This window comes from Artemia sp. Qi Xiang Cuo, chromosome 8, assembly GCF_049724085.1.
Source record: "Artemia sp. Qi Xiang Cuo chromosome 8, ASM4972408v1, whole genome shotgun sequence".
Lineage (NCBI taxonomy): Eukaryota > Metazoa > Arthropoda > Branchiopoda > Anostraca > Artemiidae > Artemia > Artemia sp. Qi Xiang Cuo.
The window spans coordinates 56960034-56987733 of NC_142801.1; the positions used below are offsets into that span (position 1 = coordinate 56960034).

At 36.1% G+C, this 27700-nt stretch overlaps 1 protein-coding gene across 4 annotated transcripts in view; it reads right to left on the bottom strand.

Moving 5' to 3' along the window:
• Positions 1 to 27700, bottom strand: part of anchor (integral membrane protein GPR155 homolog anchor) — a 192906-nt gene that overhangs the window by 58538 nt on the left and 106668 nt on the right. For 2 of the 4 annotated variants that reach the window (XM_089093622.1, XM_089093621.1), the window contains exons 4-6: positions 19610 to 19746; positions 17772 to 17891; positions 1324 to 1493 (exon numbers count right to left, since the gene is read on the bottom strand). In XM_089093622.1, the coding sequence (XP_088949748.1) occupies positions 1324 to 1493; positions 17772 to 17891; positions 19610 to 19746 (427 nt within the window). Of the gene's footprint in view, positions 1 to 1323; positions 1494 to 17771; positions 17892 to 19609; positions 19747 to 26783; positions 26901 to 27700 lie in introns of those variants that run through there. The other 2 variants (XM_089093624.1, XM_089093625.1) reach the window with 2 other exon arrangements.

The window sequence follows — 27700 nt, forward strand, 5'->3', positions numbered from 1 at the left end:
GCATGTCCTTTTATGCAACCTTTGTATATTATATATCCTTTGTATATCGGTCTTGGTCATGTCCTTTGTATATCATACATAGAAGCTTGAGGCCTCATGAAAATCAGAAACGCCACCTTAATTTGCTTTTCGTTTCTTTGTTGCCGTTTTTAGTGGGGGGGGGGGACAAAAGTAAAGATTTTAAAAGGGAGATCTAGTCAGTGGAAACTCTGGAAGATTTCTTTTATCAATGATTAGTTAGGACTCATCTTCTATTTGTTTTCAAACTTCTGAAATGTAGAGACAGATTTTCATAATTATCATCTTCTCAATTTTTGGGTTTTGTAATTGGGATACGTTTGAACTTAGCCAAGCAAAAAATTCGAGAATTTATAGTCAATGACTGTTCAGTCACGACTGCCACTCCTGATAACGTATTCTTTGTTATGTATACTAATTAGCTATAATCATTATAACTAGTTATTTATAATAGTTACTTATTTTCCAACCAAGTAAATTTTTCTTGATATAATTTCTAGCGATATTCTACTCTGCTTCGTTGGATCTTTTGTGAGTCGCATTTATTATGTTGACCCTGAATTGTATTTCCCCAAACTTTGGCTAACTCAAATTCAACAGATATGCAGCCAAGTTACACATTTTCTTTTAATCATAACCAAACCTGAATCATAATCGTCATGACTATCGTAATCAAAATCAATCGATTCACAACAAAAAACACTTCAACATAGTCTCCCCCGTGAGGCTCTATGGCCAGGAAAAAAACAGGGAAGAAACAAAAATAACAAACACGTAAAAAAAAACATTTGCAAGGATTCCCAACTTCAAGAGACTCAACAAAAGAGAAAAAAATATATATATACAATGATCCACCTAAAAAAAAACAAAAAAAAAACACAAACTAGACAGAAGACTAGCGCATGAATTAAAGTTATTTCAAACTGCATATTTAAAACCAAGCCAAAAGAGATGATGTGCATCACAATCGTAGGCCCAAAGAGTATGCATAATTAAAAGGGGTGGAAACTGGCGTCGACAAAAAAACTATCAACGCCATCTAGCGTTTGGCGACAATTGGATTTTTCAGTGTAATAATAAGAATAATTATCTTAATTAGTATAACTGGTAATTAGGGTAGTAATAAATGTATGATCTGAGTTCATGACAGAATAAAGATTGAAAGACTTGAAAAAAAGCCATGTGTCGCCAAGTACTAGTGGTGTTGATAGTTTTTTTGTCACCACTAGAGCCAGTTTCCGTTCTTATAAATTACCCATACTCTTTGAGTAAGTCTAAAACTTAAAAGAGGAAAACCAAACAAACCTATTGGATATCCGAGAGCGAAGTCGTTACTCTGTGTGCAGAAAATCGAATATAATCCTGCTTTACCAAGATGATGGGGCTTTGTTACTAATAGGGTGATGACTGATACAAACACGAAAACTAGAATTTTTGATGCGAGTATTGCTAATAGGAACGTCCAATTGATTGTGCTAAAAGAAAACAATTATAATAATACAGTTTACAATTAAGGTGAAACCTGGTCTTCTGGATAAGAATTTTAAATAAAAAAACGGTATAACATGAAAATTTTTATGACACTAATTCAAAATACATTTGGAATGGTTGTCTAAGATCATATTTAGGGGATTTGATACTTTAAAGGATCACTCTATCTCGTTCATTACAAACTTTTTTAGTTTGTGCGTCAAACAATTTAGAATTGGTTGGACAGTCTTGCCATAACTTGTAGAGCTTGGATAAGACTACTACTACTACTAACAACTCATCGCAGCACCAAGCCACCTGAGGCCAACACAGCTACGCACGCTCCTCCTCCATCCCAATCTATTCAAAGCCTCCCTCTTTACATCCGCCCACGAAGTTCCTATTTCCTTTAAATCTTTCTTTATGACATCCTTCCACCCCAGACGAGGACGACCTGCTTTCCGCTTAGAAGAGAGATCCGAATAAACGGCAGAAAACAAAGAGCCGACATCTACTTTCCTAGAAACTTAAGAAAAACCATTTAAACTCTCCTGTCTTGTGTCGGAGATAGAGATGTTCAGATTTAATAAAACTTGCGTCATTAGAAAGCGCTAATTTCGTTTTTTTTTCGATTGAACAAAGCAGAATTTTATTTTTGAAGTTTAGGAAAGGGCAGTCCCTAAAAATATTTTACCATACCTGCTTGAAAAACATTAAAAATCAACTCAATGGAAGTACCATTTCAGTAAGTTGTCAACTTTAGGAGTTCCCTGTTGTGCAACCCACCTTGAGTAACAACTAGACCCCGGCGCCGCGCCGATGAGGAAAGACCGGCGGCGGCGGGGCAAAAAAACAGCACGCCGCGCCGCCGGTAAGACGCCGGCGGCGCGCCGCCGGTAAGATGTCGGCGGCGCGCCACCGGCGCGATCAATGCTGACCGCAAACATAAATATTTTCATCAGTCTTTATCAAATCACAGCTTAAATTTACAACAGATTCAAGCCTATTCATGAGTTCAAAAATTAACAAGTTGCTGGCTGGAAACAGGTCTTCTTCGTTATTCATCAAGAGAAGTAGAAATCTGGTAGAAACGAAATGGCTATGGCGTTTCAGAACCCTTGCATAATACAAGTAGTTGAAGTATCTATTAGCTATGTATTCTTAAAATAAATAATTATCAAAACTAGTAGTTTTTTTCATCGAGCATTACTGCATATAAAACTTCAAATACCGTATCACAGAATTTGTCAGTTATCTGGGTAAAAACTTTGAATATACATTTGAAAGTAAAAGCTTATTTTTGTCGTAATGCCTATTGCCTATATCTGTTTTGTCACCTTTAAACCAGTTGAAATGAGCGAGTTCGCTATTGATTGTTTACTTTTCTGGCTCTTTTGGATTCCTAAAAAGCCTTCTTGTATTACAAACTGGTTTTTAATTACAATTTAAAAAAAATGCGTTTTAAAGTTTTTTTTGGCTTCTTAATAGAATATATGTCATGTAGGCTAAGGCTGAACTGCTACTTTTTTTATCGCTTTTGGGTGCTCTTTTGGATATTATTCATTTTTTCTTTTGGGGATTCATTCCAAATTATAAACTGATAAATACCTAATATCAGTCAAATTATAAACTGTATCTAAAAGGAGTAAATTTATCAAGTTGAAAAATACATGATGAACACTTCACATGAGAACTATTCAATTACAATGACACAAAAAACACTTAATAGTTTATTGGCTATGAAGAAAAATGAAGTACCAGCTATTTTCTTTTGTAAAAAATGAAAAGCTCATCCGTTTTAAGTGTAATTAAATGAAATGATATGCAGACTGAAGTAGCTCCAGGAATATATTGAAATGTTCATCCTAGTTCGTCACTTTTAATCCAACCAAAATGTTAGGACACTTAGTATCAGTTATTGAGTTTAAGCTTTGATTTCCAAATGCTCACAAGAATTACAAAATTTAAGAAAGTCGCAACAATAAGTCACCTGTGGTCAAAATACTTAGACTCCTCTTTGATCCCCACCCAGGCTCAAAGCTTCTGCTATGGTCATTTCCGTGGAAATCTCCAAAGAGTTTCTTTTTAAAATAGCTTTCAAGCGTAGTTAGGGGTAGGCTATTTAGACTTTTTTGCTTTTCTTCAAAGCTTTGAAAAAAGTGTTATAATATTCCAAATGTTACATTTGTGCATATTTTTGGTAATCATTTGTGGGGTGATCAAATTTTCTAAACCACCGCAGATACGAAGAACGTTGCTACATCTAGTACCCTGAGTTCATAAGACTGTCAAAGAATCCTCCTTGTACCTCCAAAATTGAAAGCTTTTATTATGACCTGGCCTTTTAATGTAACTTGGGCACTGGACCAAGGGTGCCATTGTTACTCGAGCGCAACGTTAGGTGGGGATGTCGATATCGCTTTCGTCACACCAATTCGTTTTAGTGTGAATCTGCCTGGTACTTATGAATGAATTTTTTCAAAGTAAACCCGTTTCATCATTAGGAAAAAAAAACAAGAGTGTCTAGATATGCCCGTGTCCCATTTGACGGCATAACTAAAAATGTTCGTCGTTAGGCATAAATTCCGACAATAGTGTTAATTTTTGTCAAATTTTCAACTTTTTGTCACAATTGCTTTCAATAAAAAAAAAATAAAGGCGATGTATCTGAGACATAAAAGCAGCCTATACCCTCTTGATGGATACCATCTTGATAGGATACCGTCTCTGCTTTAAATAAAAAAAAAATAATTACATGATTGGCACCCCAGCTTTAAAAAAAAATCGAGGTATTATCATTTAAATATGATAGCTCAGTACCCCCCCCCTTCTGGATACCATCTTGATAGGATACCGTCTCTGCTTTAAATTAAAAAAATGAACTTTTTGGGATCCCTGCTTTCAATAAATAAAATTTCGAGCTATTAGCATTTAAATATAATACCTCCCTACACACACCCCCCACCCCTCTGGATACCACCTTGATAGGATAGCGTCTCAGCTTTCATTAGAAAAATAATTTACTGAATAATTAACAAGGTCACTATATGGTTCAAACAAACACGCGAAATAACGTTAAACAGCTTAGTGTTCCTTGAAAGAAAAATTGAGGGTATGAGTAAAGGGGTATTTTTGGGGTAACTTCTGGTTCAATCTTTAATTCCCCAACCTTTTACATAGCTTAGTCTAGAGCTAAATTTTGTCTCAACCGAAGGCTGTTTTTTTTTTTTGGGGGGGGGGGGGTTAAAAATTGTCCAGAAAGAAGATTGTATTTTCTATCAGGTGTTCAATAATTGAGTATTAAACATTAAGAAAATCTTATCTAAAAACAGCATTAGAAAAAACTTATCTAAAAATTCTCTAAAATTTAAACGTGGCGTACATTTTCAGTCAACTACCCATTGATATCTAGCTATTTAAAATGCGCACCACTTTTAAATTTTTAGAAATTTTCCCCAAGGGTCTAGGGTTTAAATATAAACAAGAAATATAAATATAAACCAGGGTCTAAGATGCCTAAATATAAGGTATTTGATTAAAGGCTAGATGAATTACAGGGACCCTGTGGTACATGCACCAAGCATGGCAACTAGTGGTGAAAGGCATAACATAGAAATCTTAAAATAAACTTTTGGGTTCTAAGGAATACTTTTGATATACATACTTCAAAATTTTCTTAACATTTTGAATGTTCTGAACTCTTCAACTTGTAAAAATTCTCTAAAATCTAAACGTGGCGTATATTTTCAGTCAACTACCTATTGATATGTAGCTATTTAAAATGCGCACCACTTTTAAATTTTTAGAAATTTTCTCCAAGGGTCTAGGTTCTAAATATAAACAAGAAATATAAATATAAACTAGGATCTAAGATGCCTGAATATAAGATATTTGATTAAAACCTAGATGGATTGCAGGGACCCTGTGGTATATGCACCAAGCATGGTACAGCACCATTGATTTTGAATTAAAATCAAATATTTTGCAGGCATCAAGACATGGCTTATTGTAGAAAAGCCAAGACAAATAGGCCGAGTGATTGACAGGCAAATCTGGAATAAGCCCTTTTTAGGATTGTATAAAAATGATGTCATTTCATTCGCTGATAAATAAGTTTATCTCTATAAGTCTATCCATCCATAGGTCATTCCTAGGGCAGAACTAAGGTAGATAATCATAGAATTAAGGAATGGAAAGATTGGATTGATGTTGGGTTGACGCTTGACGGACAACTAGTGGTGAAAGTCGTAACATAGTAATCATCCTATAATAATTATGAAACACGTCATAAGTGATTTTTAGCCTTAAAAATTTTAGTTTTTCTTAGTAGTAGTCATTTTTTCGTTTTTTAATGCACTATGTGGAAAAAACATAGGAGATATTTTTTTCTTTTTTTAGGGGGGGGGGGATTTGATTATAATGGTCTATAATGCGTGAAAACAACACGAAAAGTTATATTATGATAACAAGCGTTTTACGTATACCTTTACCGCCATGTCATCCGAAGCTATTCCGTTGTCCCCGCGCCATCATGGACCGGGTCAGAAGCCAACAGCTCCGCTGGCTTGGCCATATCCAGTTAATGTCGGCCAACCAGCTTCCAAAAATCACATTCGAAGGACGGGGTCACGGCACGCGCCCCAGAGGCCATCCTCGTTAGAGATGGACCGACAATTTCCCGGCCCATAACCTCCCCCAGCTACGTCGTCTAGTGCCAGACAGATCGAAATACCGTCGCCACATCCATCATTTGCTCAGAAGAGAAGAAGCCCCAACACAGCCACAAGGGCCGGACGGGACTTAAGTCAAGTAAGTCAAGTCATCCGAAGCTACTTTACACGAAAACTGGCTATTTTGTATTACCAACTAAAACAGACAGTTGAAAGAACAGGGAAAGCCTCAACTCTCTATTGAAAATTATGGTACTGTTCTATTAACCGGACTCTTTTTATATCTCAAACTCGAGCGCGTTGAAAAACCCGTTTACGGGATGATACAAGACACCGCTGTAGAGAAATACAATATATAGCGTGGTTTTAATTGCGTCTACGATATTTAAACTATTGTTTTTTGGGATTTTGAGGGAGGAAAGGTACCTAGGTTAGGTTATGTTACATATTTAATATATCCTATGATTTGCCCCCGCCCCCCCCCCTAATGTGCAAATATAAAGCCCAAATTTGTTTCTAAACTATTATATAGTCATCCTATTTTATTTTATTTCATTAGCATTAACCAAACTAGCACTATATAAAAGAGTCCAGTTAATAGAACAGTACCAAAATTATATACAGAAGCGGTGGTATTACATACCGCAAAGTTATCAGGCAGAAGAAAAGAACCGGCATAACCTTAATACTAAGCTGTAATGATATTCATGCTATAGGAGGAACTGTGAAAACAATGCTGGCAGTGGCGTAATAACAATAGAGCAAATTATTATCAAAACCTGCGCTTTAGCTGTTGCTATATTATGTCTTCGCCAACCCGCATGAGGGAAGATTTTTTTTGAAGGGCTATTCTCCAATTTCAGAACGACAAAACTAGGGACAAAAAGAGTACATAGAGGTGAACATAAGCTGATCCCATTTTTCTTGCTCAGGAGAATAAGGGCATTTTCTGCATGTTGTAAATTGCAGTACTTATAGAGGAGTGATGCTTTTAGGTCTTGAAAAAGAATAAAATATGGAGCTGAAATAACAGCACTTAACTATAATGAGAACGCAAGAATTTTCCTATTCGTCCAATTTTTAACCCAAGTAGAAAAACCTAGCATTAGAAACCGGGCCAGCATGCAAACTCCATGCTCAAAATTTGAAATAAGATTCGCAACAATGGCAAGAATAGATGTGAAATAAAAATCTATTTCATTTGTTTTTTTTAACCATAAGTCTATACATAATCTGGGCATAGAATACCAATACAAGGAAACAACAAACGGTGCTAAAATATTTTAGTAATTCATTGATGATTGTTTTTTGAATTCTTGCTTTTCCGAGCCCATAAGGGAATGCCAAGTTTACAACAATTGCCAATGAAGCAAAAAATGTGGCTGTGAAACTTAAGAGGATATATAGTTGAGTTTCTGGTGACAAAACCAGCGCACACCTTAGCTCAACAGTAGTCAAAATTTCCTTCTGGAAATACCATATAAATTATGTCTGTGAGTCCTGCTAAGGTTATCAAGATTAAGGTTGATAGGAAAACGATACTAAAATGACTAAAAACAAATATAATAACAAAAAAAAAAACAACAGTACTAAAACGGTTTAAACGCTGATAATGTTTTTGAATTCTTTCCTTACTGAGTCAATAAAGAAGCGCCAAGTTTACAACACTTGCCAATAAGGCAAACAATGTGGCGCAAAATTAAGAAGAATACAAAGTGAGTGTCTACCGACATAAACAGTGCACAACTTAGCTCAACAGTAGTCAATATTCACTTCTGGAATCATAATATATTTAAATTATATCTTTGAGTGCTGCTATCAAGGTTAAGTTCAATACGAGAAAGTAGCCAATAAATTCAAGATGGTTTAATATGTCAATGATAATGCTTTTTTAAATCTTTCGTTTCCGAATCTATGAAGAAGAGTCTAGTTTACTAGAACTGCCAATAAAGCAAAAATATGGGTGCAAAACTCAAGGAGATATATAGTTGAGTGTCTGCCGCAATAACCAGCACACAACTTAGTTCAACACTAGTCAATTTTCCCTTCTGGAAATATCGTTTATTTTGTTTTTGTCTTCGAGTGTTGCTAAGGTTATTAATCCAAATTGAAAAAAAAATACAAAACTCTATTCGGTTTTTTTATGAGCGATTAAACTTAAGATCAGCTTGTATTTGATTCGGTGTTTGAATTGACACGATACTTCAGTCGGACAATGGGCCCAGTTACACTTGAATTAATAGCTGAAGGAAAGCTTGTTCGACTGATTAATCTAGTAAAATCATTTTTATGCCGGGTTGTCTGACATCAGGCTGTCAGTCGCTTCTGCTAAAACTGAATTTCTCGTTTTTGGTTGTTATCACCCTCCCGATTCAAAAATTCAGGTTGGCCCTGATTCAATTTTTTTCACTGCGTATAAATGTGTTGAGAGAGAGGTTGAAAAAGTCCTATGGACTTCTTTCATGAATAAAAGGCCAATCAGAGACAACACTACAGCTTTGCCTATAGTAAAGGCCATACGACTCCAATGTTTTATTAATTTTTTTTTTTCCCAGAGACACTTCATATGGAATGGGTCGTCGTATAAACTTCAGAGGGGGCTCGTTCGATTGGAAATCGAGAGTTCTAGTGCCCTTTTAAAGGGTCAAAAGTGATTGGACGGCAACTAACACCCCTTCTACACCCACCTTATCCCCAAACACATCCAATCAAAAATTTTTGAGATAGCCATTTTGCTCTATGTAGTTGATTTCAGGATAGAAATTATGTTTTTGAAGAGGACACTCCCCCCACAGCCCTCAGGGCAAGGGTTATAAGTTATACCCTGTGGGCATATAGGCTTTTGTCGTAGAAACTTCAAAAAAGGCTCATTCGCTTGAAAATTCAAAGGGCAAGTGCCCTTTTTAATAGTCAAAAGTAATTGGAGGGAATCTAACCCCCTTCTCACGCCCACCTTTTCCCCAAACACATCCAAGCAAAATTTTGAGATAGCCATTTTGTTCAACGTAGTTGAAAATTGTTCAAAAGTCAGATAACTCAGGTGTCGACACAATCCCCCAAGGTCCGGGGGCAGGCGTAGTAAGTTATGCCCTGAGGCATATATGGTTCTTATGAAAGGGATGCTCGTACAAACTTCAGAGAGGACTCACTTGATTGGAAATTAAAAGTTCGAGTTCACTTTTTAATAGCCAAAAGACATCCGAGGGCAACTAGCCCCCCCCCGTATACCTTCTTTTTCCAAACCCATCTGATGAAAATTTAGAAAAACTTAAGTGTCAATACAACCCCCCAGGGCCCCGTAGAAGGCAGTCTAAGGTATACCCTAAGGGAATGAGTAGTTCTTATAAAAAGGATGCTTGTTATAAACCTTATAGAGGATTCGTTTGGCCCGACATTGACTTTTTTAGCTCAATTTTTAAGAGTCAAGAGATCGGAGGGCAACTAGCCCCCTCCCCACGCCCTTTTTCCCCAAACCCATCCGCTACAAATTTTGAGGTAGTCCTTTTTTTTTAATTGTTCAGAAATGAAATAACAAAAACTCCAGTGTCAACACAACCCCAGGGGCTCTGGGGGTAGGCGTTGTAAGTGTTGTCCTGGGGGCGTATATGGTTCTTATGAAAGGGATGCTCGTATAAACTTCAGAGAGGGCTCATTTGATTGGATATTCGAAAGTTCTAGTTCACTTTTTAAGAGTCAAAAGATATCTGAGAGGAAACTTCAGAGAGGGCTCATTTGATTGGAAATTGAAAGTTCTAGTTCAGCTTTTAAGAGTCAAAAGAGATCGGAGGGCAACTATCCCCCCCCCACGCTGTTTTTCCCCCAAATGCATCCGATAAAAATTTTTAGATAGCCATTTTGTTAAAAATAGTTCGAAGGTCATATAAAAAAAAATCCGGTGTCGAAACAGCCCCCAGGGCCCGGGGGCAGGCGTTGCAAGTCATGCCCTGGGGGTATATAAGGTTCCTATGCGAGGGATGGTCGTAGAAACTTCAGAGAGGGCTGATTTGAACGGCAATTGAAAGTTCTAGTTCAATTTTTAAGAGTCAAAAGAGATTGGAGGGCCCCTAGGCCCTCCCACGCCCTTTTCCCCCAAACCCAACCGAAACAAATTTTGAGATAGCCATTTTCAAAATAGTTCAAAGGTCAGATAACAAAAACTCCGGTTTCGACACAACCCCCAGGGCTCGGGGGGCAAGCATTGTAAGCTATGTCCTGGGGCCGTATAAACTTCAGAGAAGGCTCATTTGAATGGAAATTTAAAGTTTTAGTCGATTTTCTCAGAGTAAAAAAAGATCGGAGTGCAACTAGCCTCTCCCGCCCTCCACGCCTTTGGGCTTATCGGATGGATAATTCCATCCGATGAAAATCTGAGGTGACTATTTTGTTAAAAATTGTTGAAACATCAGATATTAAAACTCCGGGGTCTACACAACCCCCCAGGGCCCAGAGGCAGGCGTTTTAAGCTATACTCTGAGGGTATATATGGTTTTTATAGACGGGATGCTCGTATAAACTTCAGAGAGGGCTCAATTTATTGAAAATTGAAAGTTCGAGTTCACTTATTAATAGTCAAAAGAGATCCGAGGGCAACTAGCCCCTCCCCCACGCCTTCTTTTTCCAAACCCATCTGATGAAAATTTTGAGATAGAAATTTTATTTAAAAAAAATTCAAAGGTCGGATAAAAAAAACTCCGGTGTCAATACAACCCCCCAGGGCCCGGGGGAAAGCTTTCGAAGTTATGCCCGGAAAGCTTTCGAAGTTAAATCCGGTTTCAACACAAGCCCCCAGGGCCAGGGGGTAGGCGTTGTAAGTGTTGTCTTGGGAGTGTATATGGTTATTATGAAAGGGGTGCTCGTTTATTAAAAAAATAGTTCAAACGTCGGATAAGAAAGGTCGGATTCAAAGGGCGATCCCTTTTGAACAAAAGGGATCACCCTTTCGTTCAAAATAGTTCAAAGGTCAGATAAAAAAACTCCGGGGTCAACACAACCCCCCAGGACCCAGGGACAGGCGTTTTAAGTTATACTCTGAGGTTATTTATGGTTCTTACAGACGGGATGCTCGTATAAACTTCAGAGGGCTCATTTGATTGAAAATAGAAATTTCTATTTCACTTTTAAAGAGTCAAACGAGATCGAAGGGCAATTAGCCCCCCTCCCCCCACCAATTTTTCCTAAACCCATCCGATAAAAATTTTTAGACAGCCATTTTGTTAAAAATAGTTCAAACATCAGACAATAGAAACTCCGAGGTCGACACAGCCCCCCAGGACCCAGGGACAGGCGTTTTAAGTTATACTCTGAGGGTATATATGGTTCTTATACACAGAATGCTCGTATAACCTTCAGAAAGGGTTAATTTATTGAAGAGGTCGCGCTTTATTGAAAACTATACGCGTCTTCAACAGTCTTGGAAAGTCTAAACAACATCAAGTTGAATATTTGATATATAATGATATTAATTGTTGAAAGATCCATCAGTTCAAGAATTTCTTTCACTGTAATTTTATTTTTATTTTCAATGCTGTAGGAACTGGAAAAGAAAATATTTGTAATATAAATCGTTTTCAGTGAAGCAACAATGACGCAGTAGGCTTTTGGTTTTTATTTACAGTTAAGGAAGGGGGCAGTATCCAAACTCTTGTTCGTAGTGAAACTATATTGGTCTTGAACAACTCTAAAAATAGCTAATAAAATAAACATTACATTTAAAGCATGAAGAAATTAATCGCTGAAAGTTTCTCAATTCGGAGTGTTATATCACTTGTAATGTTTATTGTCAACATTAATTACAGAAGAAAGTTCTTGTAACAGAATTTTTTTTCAATAAAGCGCCAATGATACAGTAGGTTTTATACTTTTGAAATGAGAGAAGGAAGCGATACCCAAGCTCTTGTTTCTAGTGATTTTTTTTCGATTCAAGTTTGATTTGCACATTTAATTGAATTATCACTCATTTTAAGATTTATTTATTCAATTACATTTATATTTATTTTATGTTTGTTTGTGTTGATTGTTTATTTAACTTCTGTTCGTTTTAGGTTTCATTTATACTTCAATAACAAAATATTTTTTTTCATTTTAAGCTTGATTTTCATATTCAATCTAAGCATTACTCCCTTTAAGATTTATTTATTCATTTATATTAGTACCTCTTGCATGTTTTTTTTGCTATGATTGTTTATTTAATTTCTGTTCGTTTTGGGTTTCATTTATTCATTAATAGTAATTTTTGGTCGTTTTGAGTTTGAATTTTAACAGGTATTTGTATCTGCTGAACTTAAGTTCAAAATGGTCTTTACTTTTCTTTGAAAAACTTATTGTCGGACAGTTTATTTTAATTAATTTGACAAGAAACGCTTGGTCGGCTTTTTAACTCATTGTTTGCTTCCCATGCATGGGCGTACGGAGAGGGGGAAAGGGGGGACAGCTGCCTCCCCCTAGAACTTCAAATTTACACTAGATATGGCTGAAAAGTAGATGGTTGAGAAAGCATATTAAAAAAAGGTAGATGGCTAAAAAAGCAGTTGATAAAAGGTAGATGATTGAAAAGGCTGGAAATAAACAGCTGGAATGACAGAATTAAAGTCAACAAGACGCAATTATCCATAATGTCTTGGAAAGATTAAGCTCTAATCCAAGATTAATGCTGAATCTTATTGATGACTTATGATTTTTGGTGATTACTTACTAATAATCACCAGCGCCTAGTGCCTGGTTTGCCAGTGACAGTTTGACAGTGCCTGGCAAACTATTCACCATGACGTTGCTTGATAAGAGTATCCAGTTCATTCGCAAGTGTCGCTGGATTCAGCAAGCAGGTTTCATGCCCAACAGATCCACGAACGAGCAGATATACACTATTCGCCAGGTCATCGAGAAAGCCCGCGAGTTCCAGCGTACAGCATATATTGCATTTGTTGACTTTCAAGCAGCTTTCGACTCGGTCAACCGTGAGTCTCTTTGGCTGATACTAATACGAATGGGACTCCCTGATAAATATTGCCGCCTGTTCAAGGCGCTCTAAACTGGTAGAAAGAGTTCTGTCCTGGTTGATGGCCGCCGAAAACCACTACTCGAAATATATACGGGTGTAAATCAAGATTATGTTGCTGATCCGGAATTTTTCAATGAAGGGACTTAATTGGTCAGGGGTTGAAAGACAAATTGGCTCCCAATCGGACTGTAATATGGCAATAGAGTCCTAGCCGATTGCGACTTCGCAGATGATATTGCCCTGATATGCACTTCTGCAATTAAACTCGAGGCAGCTCTCAATACACTGTCGGAAGAAGCCCTGAAAGTGGGACTACATATTAGCTGGTAGAAAACAAAAATAATGATCGTCGACCTGGGAGGAAATTCCGCCAACCCACCATCATTCAACATAATAGGGCACACTATCGAAGTTGTCAATTCTTTTACTTACCTTGGATCTGTCTTCTCGGGTAACGGCTCAATTGAAATTGAAGTCCAGTCAAGCATCGCAAAACCTGCGTCTATTATGGCTCGATTATGCCGTTCCTTGTGGTCAAAGCCTAACATCAGCCGAAAAGCAAAAATGCGGATCTACAATACCACCGTAAGGCATGTCCTTCTCTACGGTGCTGAAACTTTGCCGGCTGCTGCTTCTGTTCGTGATGCCATAGATGTGGCCCAAACAAACTTCCTAAGACGAATCGAAGGGATCAAGTGGTATAACTTCGTCTCGAGCACCCGACTGTTGACACTAACGGATCAGACCCCCAACTCTCGTCAGAACTTTATGGTGGTTTGGCCACTTAATTTCCATACTGGCATGCCAGAAGCACCCGCCAGCATACTTTTCAATTTTGATCCCCCTCAATATGGCTGGAAGCCCCCCGTGGAAGACCCTGGTTCAGATGGAGGGATAGCCTTACCCAGTACTTCTCCATGATCGGTACTGATCTCCAAGAAGGTTTTGTGAACTGTCAATACAACTTCAGCTCCCCACTCCACCCTTCATTACAGAATCTCCCACCCCCTAGACACTACAGAACGACTGTAGCGTCTTCTTTTTCCAAACATGAGACACATTTGACACCGCACGTACTGACCCTGGGAATATACGTCAGAACCTTAGTTTAGTTGCTAGTGGTCGGACAGAAAAAAAACAGGTTTTTCCATTGACTTCCCGTGATGTGTACATCGGAATCGCGCGTGCGTGAAGGCGGAGTATAAATCTTGTGTGGATTTAAATCTGTGTCAGTTATTTTTAATGGAGAGTATATCCTTTGTCGATACTGTATATTCTTTCTACTGTGATAGAAACATAATGGATCTTTGCTAGGTTTTTAAAATCTCTGAAATCGCAAGGACATCAAAACAAAACTGGACCCACTTTAGGTCTATTCATACCTGAAAACCGTGATTTAGTACGATTTCTCTTAAATTTTCCTGCTTGGTTGTTTAAAAATTCTGAAGCTTGTGGAGTAGTACCACATTTTCGTCAGTGTTGCCACACGGAACCGGGAAGATAAATAAGCCACCATTGAAAAATGATAACAAATAAGTTAAATTTAACAGCATTTTTTGTCCCTAAAAATTCAAACATCAACAATCTGTTGATTCCCAAGGACAACAACACCTTCGAAGGAAAACCTAAACCTTTTTAACCTGATTGGTGCCATTTACTTTAGCCTTTTTTGTTGTTTTTTCTCCAACATTTTTTTTTATTATTTTAATTTAGCATCCACTCAGTAGTGGTTTTAGGGCTCATAATCTGGGTGGCAACATATACCATAGGAGTGTGAAAATATAAAATAAAAGTATTTTAGTTTCAGATGTCAAACACGGGGGGGGGGATAGCTGTCCCCCCTGCCCGGGCCTAGAACCGCCACTGCACCCATTACTAAATAAAAATGCATATATAGCTCTTTTCCATTAAAATCAAATTCTCGAATTATCCTAATTTTTTAAGACCAACGTAATTGCGCAAGTATCCACTTAAACAATTAAACCGATCAGATTTCAGATTCACTGTCCTTGGTACTTCACTAACGACTATTGGTATTCCATAATCCTGGATAGGTTTGTAATTGTTGCAGTACGCATCAATGAACATTTCAATTCTTGCAAAACAATTTGTTGTGAAACAGTTTCTTTTTCATTTTTTTTTTTTTACTTTTTCAACTATAATCGTTTATTATCTTGTCAGGACAATCAACTCCTAATTATAGTTCATCATCCAACTAGCTGCCGAGCCTGTCGGGAGACATGTATAAAAAAAACCACAGCGTATAATCTTTTGTAAGGACTGGAGATAAAATAGTTTACCTCCTTTCCCCCAGAATACAATTTGGGGGTAAGTCCCCCCATCCCCACCCCCAAAAAAAATAAAAAATAAAATCCTTCTCAAACCACTAATTTAATGCATCACCATTTTAACTAAAGCTACTACTGTCAGTAAAGTGAGAAGCACTTATTTAGATTCAGGCTTCAGGTACCCTTGTATAGCGTCACCCGGATATTTCTAGAGCTGGGTATTAGTGACCGATGAGAGTTAGGATACTTACAAATATATAGGTAAATTTTAAATAAGGGACTAACAGATCGGAGCGAAGGGTACCTAGCAGAGACAAGAACAAGACATGGAATCAGAGTGGATGCTATTTCAAAAATCGTACTGTAACCAGAGGTACCCGGCACATTCCTTGCGGGAAGAGGGAAGGAGAATGGCATTACTATTCAGAATTTTATTACAGTATCTGGAAACTTTACCGTACATTCCTAATATTTTGTTGGAGTTTCAAGAAATTTCCAACTGATGTTACAAACATTTTACTGCAACTTCCAAGTGTTTATCAGAAATACCCCATGATGAACATGCCGGCAGAAAGTCTACAATACTGATAGCCTATATGCTGACTTTGATCACGCATTGCTAAAAAGAGAAAATAAAAAAGTTTTTCGTTAAAATAGCAGGTTTTTGACCTTCAACTGACACATTACATTTTACATTTGCGAACCAAACCAGCTTCATACACTATAAATGCAATATTTTGAGACACTGGTGAGCCGTGGCTGAGCGCCGGTTGATCTTGACTAATTTCATCTTGGACATGAAATATTTTCTCTTTTATAAGGGTAGTAGGAATTACCATAGCCAGCTTGAACATTTTTCACAGAAGTGACAGGACATTTCAATATTCCCATGAGACTTCGAAAATACCAAACTTTATGCTTGTTCCTAATCTCTCCTGGTGATATTCAAGATATTGTCAGAATATGACTTGCTTATTTCTATTTTTTCCGCCTTATCCATCAATAAGAAGTCGAGAAGGGTATCAAGGCTAGATACGATGGCTTCAATAAGGCACATAATCACACACAAAATTTGTTATTGCTCTCGCTTTCCATAATTTTTTTTTTTTTTTTTTTTTTGCTCACTAGGCTAACTACGAGATGATTTCTCTAATTTCGAAGCTCTAAAATTCCACAAACTAACTCACAGTTGGACAATCTCACTTGGACTTTCCATGTCTAAAGTGCCTTAGATATCCTTTCTCTGTATCGTTTCTTTCTCATTATCTGCTTGTCTCCCAGCCATCTTTGTCAGAAGTACCAAAGTCTGAATATGGCTATGAATGTTGTCTTAAGTAAAATTAATGGGCTGAATCTGTCAGTCTGGCTGCCAGAACTCCATAAGCTTATGTTCGAAGTCAAAACATAAGTGCATTAGTTGGTTACAAAAACAAAAGCATAAATCTAAGATCAAAACTAAAATCGAACACGAACATAGCTTGAATGTTAGAGAAATTTAGAGGAATCAACGACTGAAAATGTTGCTATGCTTTGTTGTTTTTATGCATAAATCATTCTGTCAGATTATGCGTGGGAGTTGTAATCGTAGGTTGTAACTCTGTACTTTTCCGGCAAGTGAAAAATTGTCGATAAATTTCGGCAGATCCTCCAGGACGATCTCAGTAAATCACGTTGCCCAAGATCCACTGTAAATATACTTCGAAGTTGCTCCGGCAGATCACCCTATCTGAATCTGGGTATTTCATGTTCCAGTAAATTGCTCAGGTACATTTGACAAATTCGGCGAGTGTAGCTTGGCCACAAAGGTCAAAATCTACTCAATTGTTTCCCATGGACCTTCAGTAAGGAATTGGCCACTCGACCCTCTAGGTAAGTCCTGACTACCACCTGGCATTTAAAAGAAAAACCTAGTGGTAATACTGGGCTCTAATATAAAGTTGGTATGGCACCAGTGTCTCAATCAGATAACAATTTCCAGGGTAGAACTGGCAGCTTTTCTTTCCAATATATATTTATTATATAACTAATTGATTTAGCCCAAAGTAGTTAATGGGCTCAATCAAATGAGCACTACAACTGGCACTTAAGTGTGCAACACAAGAAATTTCTTAATTTATTTTCATTTTTCCTTGTTCTATGAATTGAACAAGGTTCTATTCATTTAAAATGGAAAAAAAACTAGATAGGGCTGTTAGAATCTAAAAGGATCCAACTTCAGGGCTTTGTGCCCTGAAGTTGAAGGAGAAAAAATAGAACCAAGAAGGAGAAAAACAATAAAAATAGATATGAAAGTGAGAACAAATATATGGTAAAGAAATGTACATTTACCTAAAATCCAGGGTTGCCATAGACATAAATATCAAGGAGGGAAGAGCAAAGTTCCCACAAAACGTACTAATTCCCCGGCTTTCTGTATCTGAGAATACATTCATTTTTCCAGCAACAAAACTAAAAAAAAATAGAACTACATGTAACAAACTGAATCATAGAACAGACAACAAATAAATAAAATTAAAACTAAAAATCAGCCTTAAGAAACTAAATTTGTGTTTCAATCCAACTGACCTTGCTATAATGCTTGTTACTAAGCAGTTCACATTTGATAGCTATTATTAATCCAAATCAACCTAGATAAGCCCTTTTTTAGCCTTTGGACCCTCAATAAATACAGACTCCAAAGTCAATCTTCATGATTTTTCTTACGAATGCAAAAGAAGTTAATTCCTTGAGCTCGTTCAATAGACCTAATGATAGATAAAGAAAAATAAATATTAGAAGTCCTACCTAGCAAAATATCTATTTTGCTGGATGGGAACATAAATACTGAATATAACTGAATATATATTTTACTGAATATAAATATTCAGTCCCACCTAGCATTTTATTTATGTAAAATAAAAATAAAAAATATTATTACCCTCATCAGAGGCCACAAAGAGGCAGGATTAGCAACAAAGTATATGTGAAATTATCTTTTGTCAGGCAGGGTTAATAATTAGAGGGGGGATTTCCCCTATTTGTTTTGCTCCTTCTTCTAGATTTTTAAAAGTGCCTTTTTTGGTATCTTCATCATAACAAATTGGAAAAAAAAACCTTGTCCCCCATTGGTGCATTTTCATGGATTGGCACCACTATGGTCCGGAATTTATATAAGCATAATCTTAAGGGTGGAGTATGAGAAGAGTTCTATGGCTGCAGAGAAGGTGTAAAACCCAAGAACGTTTTCAATGCTCTAATTCTTAATTTTTTCTGAGGAACCTCTTCATGCTTTTCTTCTGGCATTTAAATAACCCCCCTACCCCTTCTTCTTTGCCCCTTCTTCAAGATTTTTAAAAGTGCCTTTTTTTGTATCTTTATCATACTAATTGGAAAAAAATCCTTGTCCCCCATTGGTGCATTTTCATGGATTGGTACCCCTATGGTCCGGGGTTTATATAAGCATAATCTCAAGCGTGGAGTATCAGAAGAGTTCTAGGACTGCAGAGAAGGTGTAAAACCCAAGAACTTTTTCAATGCTCTAATTCTTAATTTTTTCTGAGGAACCTCTTCATGCTTTTCATCTAGCATTTAAACAACCCCCTTACCCCTCCATGTTTATATATTTAATTTGAAATTTAATCAACTTTTTTAAGAATTTTACTATGTTCTTTTTCAATGAAATGCCTATTGTTACCATATTCAGTCACATTTGTAGGAGGAGAGACTTCAGACCCACTACCCCCTTCCCAATCTTGATATTTTTACAGTTTGTCCTGCAATTTCTACCATTTTCTATATTTCCAAATTTACAATAGTTTGCAAATTGTCAACAAACACAAAAAAAAATACTTTTGAATACTAAAAGTCATTAAAAGATGGTCCAACTTTGGCTTTCAAGCATAAAGTTACAGACATTACAGACAACAGAAATATACTTTTGGGCTTAAGTAATCTTAGTTTTGTTAACTTATTAAATGGTTTTTCCAGCATTTGACCGGAAATAGTGTAAATAGCTCTCATAGAAAGGAAAAAGAAGAAACATTAAAAAAAAAAAAAAAAAAAAAAAAAAAAGCACTAAACAAAAAAGGAAAAGAGACAAAATAAAGGCAGAATGGAAACCCTGACATAAAGTCCATAACAGTGGCAATATCATATTTTAGCCATAAATAAATAACATTTAACCTTACCCAAGAAGAATCACAATAAAGCATTCTATAATAGCTGGATATAGTTTATCCAATTCTACATCACTTAGATTTGCATCATTTCTATTGCTTGTATCTAGTAGTGTCATGTTTTCCTCTTGTGCAAACATTTCCACAACCTACAAGAAAAAAAAATTATTTTTCCATTCCATAGGTCATAGGTGAGACAATTTGGGAGGGGGTTAAGAGTTGACAGTTGGTCTTTGATAAATTGCCAGATAGTCTTGGAATAGGCATCTCTAGCTCACAGAAAAATCCATTTTAGGTGCAGGATTGTGACCAGGAAGAGATCAGTTTTCATTATAAATTATATTATATTACAGAGTCATTTTTATACAAAAGAATCAATCCAGACTAGTTATTATTATAAACTTATATAATATTAATAAAATTTTTTAATTCAAATGAATATAATAGTTCAAATTATGTAATTCAAATGAATGATGGATTGTCTTATTTACTGTTAAAAATTTGTATAACTAAAACTGAAATTGAATTAGCAACCTCAAGGAACCAAAAAAAAAACCCAAGTTATGTCTACGTTTCAAAGAAATACATGCGAATCATACATGTGTATAAAAATTTATTTTAGGGGGGGGGGGGGAATTCAAAGAAACAGGCAACTTATATTAAAATTAAGAGATAATAGCAAATAATGATACTTAGGTTCTGGGGCCAAACATATCTTCTGGCATTGTGCCTGACATTAGGTAGCACTGTACATAAATAATATACAGTACAATCATTCCCTATTTCAACCATTATACAAAGCCGGACCGAGATGCAAGTGCTCCAGAGAATGTATAAACACAAGCAACATTAGATATTTCTCTCGAACGCAAAACTTGGTTTCATCTTTCTAACACTAAATTCTAAAGCATCTAGTTTCAAATCAATTTATTTCATTACATTAATAAAAATTGGTAATTAGTAGTGCAATGTTATTATTAGATGTTTTCAAGTAATTACAAGTAGGTTTCGAAGTCTCGAGTTGGTTTCAAAGGCATTTTGAGAAAGTTTCTGCGAAAATACGTGTTCCAGGGTTCTCATTTGATCTGCCATCAGCAGTCCAATGGACGAGGACGTACGAGTAAATGGACGGGGCTTTTATACGCACCAAGACTGTAGTAGCCAAATATTACTCATAAGTGATCCTACTGTACAATATTTATATACAGTGTTAGGTACATACAATTAGACAACATCTCTTGATTGATTTATACAGTTTTTTTTTTCAAGATTTATGGTGCTGTCAGTTTTTATATATGATGCAAGCCTTGGCAAATAGAAAACCACTGGCTGTATTGGTGGTTAGCAATTATATGCAAGCCTTTAGGTTTATATTTTGATGTTAATCTTACAGTGCCAGACAGTAAGTGTTTGTCATATTCTCGTTTTAACTTTTAGTTCCATTGGTGAATATGGAAGAAGACAGTGACAGTCTTTCTACAATTTTTTAGGTTAAGGACTTGTATTTGTCATCTTTGAGTTTTTTTTTTTCCCTCCACAGTTTGGACTAGAGCAACATTCATAGAAACTTTAGAGCCTTATTGCAGTGGTGATGAAATTAGGATTTTATAGGGCTTACATTGGGCTGCAGATTTAAGAAAGTTTCAGGTAGCAAGTTTAAAAGCTCTCCAGCCTATCATACATCTATTATGCTTCACCGTTTTCAAACTTTTATAACAACTTCTTACATTTTCAACTTATAAAATATCTCTGTCTTTTCTTTCTATTAAACTCAGGTTTCAAAATTTGGGCTACCTGGTCAGAAGTAGGCTGTTGTTCCTGAACTGAACTCAGCAAATTCTGAGCTTAGATTTCCATAAATTTTTAAATTCTATATGACAGGCAATTTGCAATCTTAGTGATAGAGCTAGTTTTACAGAAGGTAAAAAGCTAGACTTTAAGTAGTAGAGTCAGGTAAATAAAACTTTCAGGAATGTAGCCAGAGCTTAAATAATGCCCTGGGAAAGCCTTTTGGGGTATCTTTCTCTATACCTTCTGCCTTTAAAGGGTAGGCTATTGACTTTTGATGAACTTAGACAAAGTTTGTGTTAAAGTTTGATTCTGAAAATAGATCTAGAACACAAACGAAGCCCAATAAAATAGTATTGAGCACCATACCTTTCTTAAATCTCATTTATAAGCCTTAAAAAATTTGAAAGAATGTGTCTTAAAAAAAATAAATAAAAGAGATAAAAAATTCTAATATGGCTTAAATTCTACTAAAGTCAGTACCTAATGGTAAATTTGTTGTAGGACAGGAATCAGATAGACAAAAAATAGCACTAAAATATTACATCTTATAGCATTCTTTTGCAAACGTCTTTCATCATTTTGCTCTGATCAGCAGTCTACTCTACACACTAGGCCTGTTCTTTTACTCATCTTTGTGCTAAGAACTTACATCTTTTGACAAAGAACGCCTAAAAGTGAAATCTTAGCACTAAAATCTTATATCTTATAGCGTTCTTTTGCAAATGTCTTTCATCATTCTTCTCTGATCATTCTCTCATCATTGTTGGTCAAAACGGCTTTAAACGATTGTTTGCCTGTTATTTCAAGCAAATTAATGGTCCTATGTCAATTCTAAATTTTTGGTCAACCTTCTTAAGACCATAGGCGGGCATGCCTTGTTTGCCTCTTATTACAGGCAATCTAATGGTCTTATGTGAATTTTAAATTCTTGGTTGACATGCCTGAGACTCTAGGCAGGCATGTCTTTCCAAAAACTAACAAACAAGTATGTGTCCAATAAGAGAGTCATGCTTACTCCAGCCATTTACCTGTGCCATAGCCATTTAAACATTTGCCTCTCAATTACTTGGACTATCTGTCTTGGCTTTTCTCTTTCCACAATTAGCCATGTCTTGATGCAACCTACTGCAAAATACTTGATAACTTCAATATACATTGATAACTTGAATTTTGTTTAAGTCTTGCTGGAGTATTTCTGTATCTTCAAAGCACAGTTCATATAATTATCCAGTAAGCTTATCGCAGATCATTTCTGGTCTTTGTTCTCGGTGCGAACAAAAAGCTCCTCCTACTTATTTCTGCATTAGCGGGAATGCGGGTTAGTCTGTTTCCGATTGTTTCCAACAAAGTGCATTATTCGTAATAGTGGGTTTCCACTTGTTTCCGATTAGATCACAGTCTGACTTGTCTACCCATGAAAAGATCTGATTTCACTTATGTTTATATCTGCAAAAACGTTCTCCGGAGCACTTGCACCCCGGTCTGGGTTTTTATAATGGGTGAGATAGAGAATGATCATACTGGATAATTATATGAACTGTGCTTCAAAGCTTGTAAATGTGTGAAAGATGTTCATGTCATCTGCATGAAGCAGTATTTCTGAAATAATGTTATTTGGGAGATCATTTATGTAAATATTGAATAGTAAAGGCCCCAGAACACTACCTTGAACTACTCCACTTGTGCTAAGATGTAAGATCTTAGCACAAAGATGAGTAAAAGAACAGCCCTATTAATTACTAATGTCACAATTATATCCCAGCCTCTCTCCAATCTATTTGGCCTAGACATAGCCCTAGGATATACACAGATGTTTGTACTTTGTAGGATTGCATTATTTTTTTTCCATTAATTTCTCATCAGTTGTAGCTGATCCATAATTTCAAAATAAATAAAAAAAACATGGGTTTTCACTTAAAGTAAGGAGCAGCATTAAAACCTAAAACAAACAGAAATTATTGTGCATATGAGGGTGGTTGCCCCCTCCCCAATACCTTGCTCTTCCTGCCAAAGTTTTTTGAACTTTTAAAAAGGCTTCTTATTGTTCTAATTAAACGACTCTTTTGTTTCAGTACTCATTATTAAAGAATTGGGACAGCATTCAAACTTTAGCATAAAGAGCAAGGTGTTGAGGAGGGGGTAACCCCCTCATATATGTAGTAATTTCTGTTTGTTTTAAGTGTTAACATTGCTCCTTACTTTGAGTTGGAACAAATTGTTTTTTTTATTTAATTTCTGATTTCTTTTTAAATAATGCCAGAAAATCTGGCTCCACCTCCACAGAAAAGCCCCCCCCCCCAGGAAGATCTAGAAAATTCAATACTGGGAAAAATTTACCCTGGACAAGTATTCTTAACAGCTCCATAGATAAAATTGAGTTGGCAAAGAGAAAGTAAGACAAATGGCAAGAATTCTGGCAAATTCCTACTGTGTAAAATTTCTCCCCAGGAACTTTGCTCTCCACGGAAAATCCCCCCAGCAGAACCCCCCCCCACCTGACAAATGTATGCACACTTCCCAATAACAAATACTATATGCACACAATGGGCAAATTTTATAACTTAAAGACCTTTCCTTAGGGGTTGTGAGGGGTCATGTTATCTCTAAAGGCATAGTTATTTGACCTTTCAACTATGCTAAACAAAATGGCTGTCTCAAAATTTTTATGGGAGGATTTTGGGGAAAAAGGGGGCATGGGAAATGGCTCTGGAACTTTCAATTTCTGTTCGAATCAGCCCTCTTTCAATGTTCTAGGACCATTTGTTTGATATAAGAACCCATGGGAAAAAAAAATTACAAATGAACACACATCCATGATCTTTTTCTGGCAAAAAAAAATACAAAATTCCACATTTTTGTAGATAGGAGCTTGAAACCTCTATATCAGGGTTCTCTGATATGCTGAATCTAATGGCATAATTTTCATTAAGATTCTTTTACTTTTAGGGGAAATTTCTGCCCTTTCTTCAAAAATCCGCGAATTTTCTCAGGCATGTAGCCTTTGATGGGTAACACTAAGCTTTATGAATTTTGTATATTTGAAATCAGCACAATAAGGCAATTTTTTTTATATACCTATTGATATCCACTTTTTAGATTTTTGTTACTATTGAGCCGCATTACTCCTTACTTACAGTTTGTTACTGCAAAGTGCTTGAAAAAAGTAGTTTCATAAAAATTGGGATATGACCACATTCAGGACAGAAATCAGATTGACAAAAAAAAAAATAAGAAACCACTTGATTCCTGACTCAGTGCTCTTTCTAATATCAAAACTAATTCTGTCAGAACTACACCCCCCCCCCCTAATGGGCTTTGATAGAATCCTAGCTTGTGCACAAAATCTTATTGATTTTTTAAGACTGCAATACTTCTCATCAATAATTTCATAATGCCAGATAAAGTCAATTTGACAAGAAACTTTTGGCAAATTTTGTATGCAGCCTAGGGCTGTATCTGGCCCTGTTAGGGGACTGGGGAACATTTTTAACAGTAGTTGCTACTATATAAGGAAATAAAATTACATGATATCAAAGGAAATTGTTTGTTTTAAAACCAAGAACCATTGTTTTTTTTTTAAAGAGAAAATGCACTATGTTACAGTGAGTTGTAAGTTAGCTAGCTCATTACAAATGCAAACACGATGTTATAATGTCATATAACCAAAAGAAAGACAGTATTTGATAGGTATACCTTTTTTCCGTCCACTAACATTAATTTAAGCTCAAATCAGCAGATGTGTTGTTTCAAAATCTGAGATAAAAGAAAAGTATGCTTGTTGTCTATAGATAATACAGTTATACACACATCATTTATGCAAATTTCTAAACATCAGAAACAGGGAATGCAAACAGATGTGAACTTGAAAACACCTTCCTGGTGTTAATTGTTAGAATGGCCTAGGTAAGTATTTATGGCTGTAATTCATTTCTGAGATTTGTATTACCCTAAATCAGTTTTTTTGTTCTGAAATAGTGAAAAGTGTGTCATCCAGAATTTTAGTCTACCTGTTAGGGTAAATTTCTAGGTCACACTATAATTTAGCAAGGATGAAAGTGAAAACATCATTTGATGCCTTTTTTATGCTCTTTCATGGTTCAATAATTGCTTCTGTTGCAAATTGCATCTTGAGCCCTTAAAGGGGCCCCAAAGGTATTTTATATGAAGTATAAAAGAGCATAAAAAAGCATCAAATGATGTTTTCACTTTCATCCTTCCTAGGTTACAAAGCCCACTGCAAATTTACCATGAACTTTACCCCTCCCTGCCCCTGCCACCCCCTAATGTGGAAATAGGCTATAGGTCTATAACCTGATACAGAATATAAGGTCCATGAGCATAGGCAGCATATTGTCTAGGGAGGGGGGCAGTCGATAGTGTGATGTAGGGCCTTTTATCAACTGCTTTTCCAACCATCTGCTTTTTCAGCCATATCTAATGTAAATTTGAAGGTCTAGGGGGGGGGGGCCGCGGCCCCCCCCTCTCTACACCCATGATAAGGACCCTATATAACCTGAATTGGAATACACCCTGAATTGTTGATGGCAAAGTTTCAAATCACAATATTCAGCACTATTTTGTCAACAGCATTTGAAAAACCTGAAATGGCAGGAAAAAGGTTTGTATTTGAGTTGCATAATAAATGAGATTTGAATTGTTATAAATAAGTATTTTTTAAATATATTACTCTTGAACAACTTATTTATTAACTAGGGATAGCTTATAATTTTAACCACATCAATAACTTAACTAGTGTTGACAACTTCTTTGTGTGGCAACAAAAAAGAAATACCTTTGGGGCCTCTTTTAAGGGCTCAAGATGCAATTTACAACAGAAGCAATTATAGAATTATGAAAGAGCATAAAAAAGGCATCAAATGATGTTTTCACTTTCATCCTAGCTTAATTATAGGCCTAGTGCCACCTAGAAATTTAGGTAAATTTTTACCAAATCATATTATTGACTTACAAATAAAGTAAATAGGTCTATACCATTTGATGCCTTTTTTTATGCTCTTCCAAATATAATAATCATTTTTGTTGGAAATGAATTTTACCCCCACCCCTATATATACCAATTCAGGGTATATATTTGCACATTAGGGGAGATGGGGGTAAATTTTATTTCTGATGTAAATGGGAGGTAAGTTTAAACTTTACCTCCACCCCCCTAATTTGCAAATACATAGCCTATGTTGAATTGGTATATAGGGTTGGGGGTAAAATTCATTTCCAACAAAAATGATTAGTATATTTCGAAAGAGCATAAAAAAGGCATCAAATGGTATATTTACTTTATTTGTAAGTTAATAATATGATTTGGTAAAAATTTACTGAAATTTATCCCTGTTAGAGATAAGACAGAGTAGAACTATTAAAATTAAGATATCCTTGCCAAACTGAATTGTACAAATGAGTTCAGTAGAATCTATGTTTAGCTAGCGTTATTGGTTTAGCTAGGACCTAGTTTCAGGTAGGAGTCCTACCGTAGGACTGTTGAGCCTGACTGCAGACATCATAGGAAGTTTTTAAATATTTCGCTAAGGTTCAAAGCCAGCGCTAGTGCGTATTTAAACTTTTTCTCAAGCTCACTTTTAAAACAATCCTCCGAATTTCCGAAGCATGCACAGTAGCACTTATAGTACTGCGCACACTAGCAAAAGTAGCATCAAGTACTTGCAAAGCTAGAATGAAAACATACAAAGATTAATTCACAAGCTCAGGTTTGAATCAACAACTTGAACTGAAATAATCTTGAGGCTTGGACTAACGGACTGTTATTGCTCTTTTTCACGCTCTTCCAGTCTTTTGCAAGAGGTTTATACCATTTCGACCAAAAACAAGGGATCCATACACATTGTTAAACCAAAATATTTCTTCTGCATTGCAAAAACTTGGTTCTATTTTATTGATTTTCTGCTTCAGAAGGAATCACTGCAAAATTTCGGGAAACTACTTTGAAAAATTATAAAATGTTTACTTACATCATTCCTATAAGCGCCTCGCTTTACATTATCCACTTTACATTTAACTATTTTGGTTTAATGACAATGATAGCTTTATTTGTATGTTATTGATGGAAATCAGCCACAACTATGCGGTAAGCTGAAGCGTCATTATATAACGGTTTATGAAACTGAACTGAAACTATTAAAAAATTAAACACTGAAAAATCGGAAAATATTTTCAATGAGCAATATAGCAAACTAAAAGGATTGCTTTTAAAATTCTTGAATGAAGCATGATTTGACTGTTCATGAATTGGAAATGCATAAAATCGCATACATTATTGCTCACAAGGGACACTGAGAA